Source organism: Oryzias latipes, chromosome 10 (genome assembly GCF_002234675.1).
Source record: "Oryzias latipes chromosome 10, ASM223467v1".
Lineage (NCBI taxonomy): Eukaryota > Metazoa > Chordata > Actinopteri > Beloniformes > Adrianichthyidae > Oryzias > Oryzias latipes.
In genome coordinates this window covers 19604900-19608202 of record NC_019868.2, presented here as the reverse complement: position 1 = coordinate 19608202, position 3303 = coordinate 19604900, and the positions used below count along the sequence as shown (strand labels likewise).

At 39.7% G+C, this 3303-nt stretch overlaps 1 protein-coding gene across 1 annotated transcript; it reads right to left on the bottom strand.

The window, feature by feature from the left end:
- Positions 1–222: 222 nt before the first annotated feature.
- Positions 223–3303, bottom strand: LOC101156096 (proheparin-binding EGF-like growth factor). Its single transcript, XM_004073385.4, has 6 exons — positions 3035–3303; positions 2237–2470; positions 1931–2129; positions 1697–1849; positions 1520–1600; positions 223–1415 (listed from the first exon to the last, which is right to left on the bottom strand). Exons 1-5 carry the CDS (start codon positions 3075–3077, stop codon positions 1528–1530), a joined length of 702 nt encoding a protein of 233 aa, XP_004073433.1. The 5' UTR covers positions 3078–3303; the 3' UTR covers positions 223–1415; positions 1520–1527.

The window sequence follows — 3303 nt, the reverse complement described above, 5'->3', positions numbered from 1 at the left end:
AAAGTCAGAGCGGGAAAAAAATACCAAAATGTCATTTGATCTAAAATCTCAAGCAACTTGAGCCTTGAAAACTAAGTCAGACTTTTTTAGACATTTGCAGTTTTATAAAAAGTTTGTAGAATAGTCTGTGACTTAAAAAAAAACTTTAAGGGAAAATGTGTGTGTGTGTGTGTGTGTGTGTGTGTGTGTAACACATAATAATGTAACAGAAAAACTCAGAAATATAGATCATCTCTATTTATTTTTTGCTTTGGGGAAAAAAAAATCACCAAAAGGATCACTCCAAAACAGCAGATCTGAAGCACAAACTTAATTTCACATTTTCGTTCAAGACAGCTCAACATTTCTCATTATGTAAGACATGGCAATTCAACATGTATGCTTTCAGTTCTTGCTAGAAAATGTAAAACTTTACTTTTTTTAAAAAAAGATGCACAGAAACAGAGATGAGTTTGAGTCTTTGCATTTCCTACTATCAGCACCAAGCTCTTCGTTGCAGGATAGTATGATGATCAGTTTAGCGCCTTTGAGCACATAGAGCCTTCAGGAAGAAGGAGTGAAAGCGATGTAGCAGGGCTCAGCCCTCTCTCGTGTACAACCCAAATTTTAACTTGAACACAAAACTAGTGATTGTACTGGTTGCCAAGCACAACCGAGTCTATCTGGTTGGCTTTCTGGCATTTTTCCCAATTTTTTACAGATTAGAATGACAACTTCTTGAAAAACCAATTTCTTATAATTTAAATATTGTTTTTCATCCCAGCGCTTTCTGATAACAGGCTTTTTGACAAATTTACAGATTGCATAAATTAGACTACAGAGTAGTTCAAGGTGGCATTTCTCCTTTTTCTCCTAAATAAATATCGTCCAATATAAAATGAAACGTAACAGTAACAATTGAAAAACAGCTAAAGGTGGTTAAAAAAAATTCACCATAAATACAGTTAGCTTAAATAAATAAATTAAAAATATAAATATAATTTTTTAATGTACACACAGAAAAAAAACGGACCTTGCTCCAAAACAAATGTCTGAATTAAAAAATGTTCAGTCAATCCGGCTGTTAAAAACTTCAGTTCCATTTAAAAAGGTTTGTTTCTCCTCTGTTCACACAGCCAGGAGGCAGCAGATAGTCTAACCGGGATTCCTCTTTTTTTTTTTTTTTTTTTTTTTTTATTCTTCATGCTGAAACACCTGTAGTCCTTCTCCAGGGCCTTTCTTGTATTCCAGTTCCGGACAGGCCGGTCTTCTTCTGAGCCCATTGGGAATACTTGCAGCCGCCCATCTCTTCCATCTGTCTTGCAGAGCGTCCGGCAGACGTCTTCTGCCCCTTTTGTTACAGACTTTCCTGTTTCCTCCGGGGGACCTCCTGTTGCAGTTCATTTCTTTTTTGAGGTAGAGTTCTTCACTTTTGCCTGAAATGAAAAAAAGAAAAGAGATTTTGAGCTAAATCTCTTATTTCTGCTTCACAAAGTAGTTCTAGATTTAAAACTTTTAGGGAAATCTTCCAACTACTGACCTTTCTCTTCAGTGATTAGGCGTCAACCCCAATTTGACCTTCTCCTCACTCTCTATATCATACGCGCCCCGCTTGTGAAACCTGAAAATAGCAACAAGAAAAGAATAGAAAATGTCAGACTTTATGTTGGTTTTTTCATTTGCTTGTTTGAAATGGGACAGATTTGCTGTAACTCACCTGAGCATTAATAAAAGACCGATGATTAAAAGGCAGAGGGAGGACAGAACTACCGCCACCACGGCTAACGCTGTAGTCCTGTTGTACCCCGTGGGCACCTTAACAGGCAGCGTGATAAACTGACATCTTTCCCCAGAATAACTTGGGTGACATCTGCAAAGTAGATAAGGAGTTCGTTAAGAAAAAAAGCCTTCAATGTTTTGGTGTCTGGGAATCCGCAGTATCAATACTTACACACAGGAAGGGGCGCGGAGGTCCCTCAGGTACTGGCAGGTGCCGTGAATGCAGAAATCCTTGTATTTCTTCAGGCAGGGATTCCTCTTCCTTCCCAAACCTTTGCCCTTCTTCTTTCCCTTTCCTTTCCATGTCTTGCGCTCGGTTCTTTCAGCTTCCAGGATGGAAGACGGATCCTTGGGTTTGCTTGACATTGCAACTGAAGATCAGAACAAAGATGAGGAAAACAATCGTGGATTAGACAAGACAAATGCAAAACTGTTTTTTCTTAACATTAAAATATAGAGATGACAAATAAAGGCTTACCTCTTGGCAAGTCCATTTCATAGTCTCCAGAATCGTCATCTTCTTCCAGATAATCAAAGTAGGCTTCATCGTCATATTCCTCTTCCTGGTTTCCTGCTGTTGTGGCACTCAGGACCCAGTTCTCCACCTCCTCCCTCCTGTCCCTGGTTGTGTCCAGGTTTATGACAGTTGTGTCCTGCTGCCTGTCGTTCTCACGCCGGTCAACAGCTGCACCGCTGGTAACCTTGCAAACAGCTGGAAAAAGAGGGGTTTACAGTTAAAACACCAGAATGAGATGATCAGACTGGAAAAAAAAAAGATTTCTCTGGATTGCATCAAGAGGTGGGTGGATCCCTGTGGACAAGTTGAAACATGTCCTCCACAGGATACAGCAGGTGGCATACTGGGGCTTCTGCTGATTGCACTAGATGACTATTTTGTAATGCGCATGCTCAGATAAAGGGGATATTTAGTTAATAATTTAAAATTGGACTCAGATCCTGTGAGTCAGAATGTGGTTAGTAAATACTGCCTTATACACAGGCGCAAAATACATGACAGCCTCTCCTAATGTCACGGCAAGAATATGAGTTAAAAATAAATGTATCTAGTTACATAAAGCCTGGTTTAAAATAGAGAGAGCAGAGACGACCCTGTTAGGAGTCAGGACTCGCGCAGTTTGGGAAAACTTCATAGAAAGTTGAAGGTTTTTATGGCTGGATTATAACGCAAATATTAAGAAGAGAGGATGGAAGCCATGCGAATAAAAACAGACAATGATGCAGCGCAACAAACACAACTTTTTTACATGACACTTACCCAACGCGTAAACTAGCAGGAGCACCGTGCGTAAAGTCCTCATGTTAGGAAAGGTTTTAGGAAAAACAAATAAAAAAGTACAAAAAAGTATTCCGTCCAGGTTTTGAATAATCCTTCTGCTGCTCAACTTTTGATTAATGTTTTATTTTATTTTTTTTACGATATTTTTTTGTTCGTTTTTCGGCTATTCCCGAGTCTTCAGCGCGGATGAGGAGGTTGGAGCGGGACTGCATTGACAGCCTGTGTGGTCACTCCGGTGCCAGACGCCG

What these genes read in the sequence shown, in the direction of transcription:
- LOC101156096 (XM_004073385.4), bottom strand. Translation starts at nt 3,077, where the DNA reads ATGAGGACTTTACGCACGGTGCTCCTGCTAGTTTACGCGTTGG. An exon ending in TGAAATGGACTTGCCAAGAG is followed by an intron (nt 2,130 to 2,236) that starts GTAAGCCTTTAT and finishes TCTGATCTTCAG; the next exon opens with TTGCAATGTCAAGCAAACCC. An exon ending in GGTCTTTTATTAATGCTCAG is followed by an intron (nt 1,601 to 1,696) that starts GTGAGTTACAGC and finishes TGCTATTTTCAG; the next exon opens with GTTTCACAAGCGGGGCGCGT.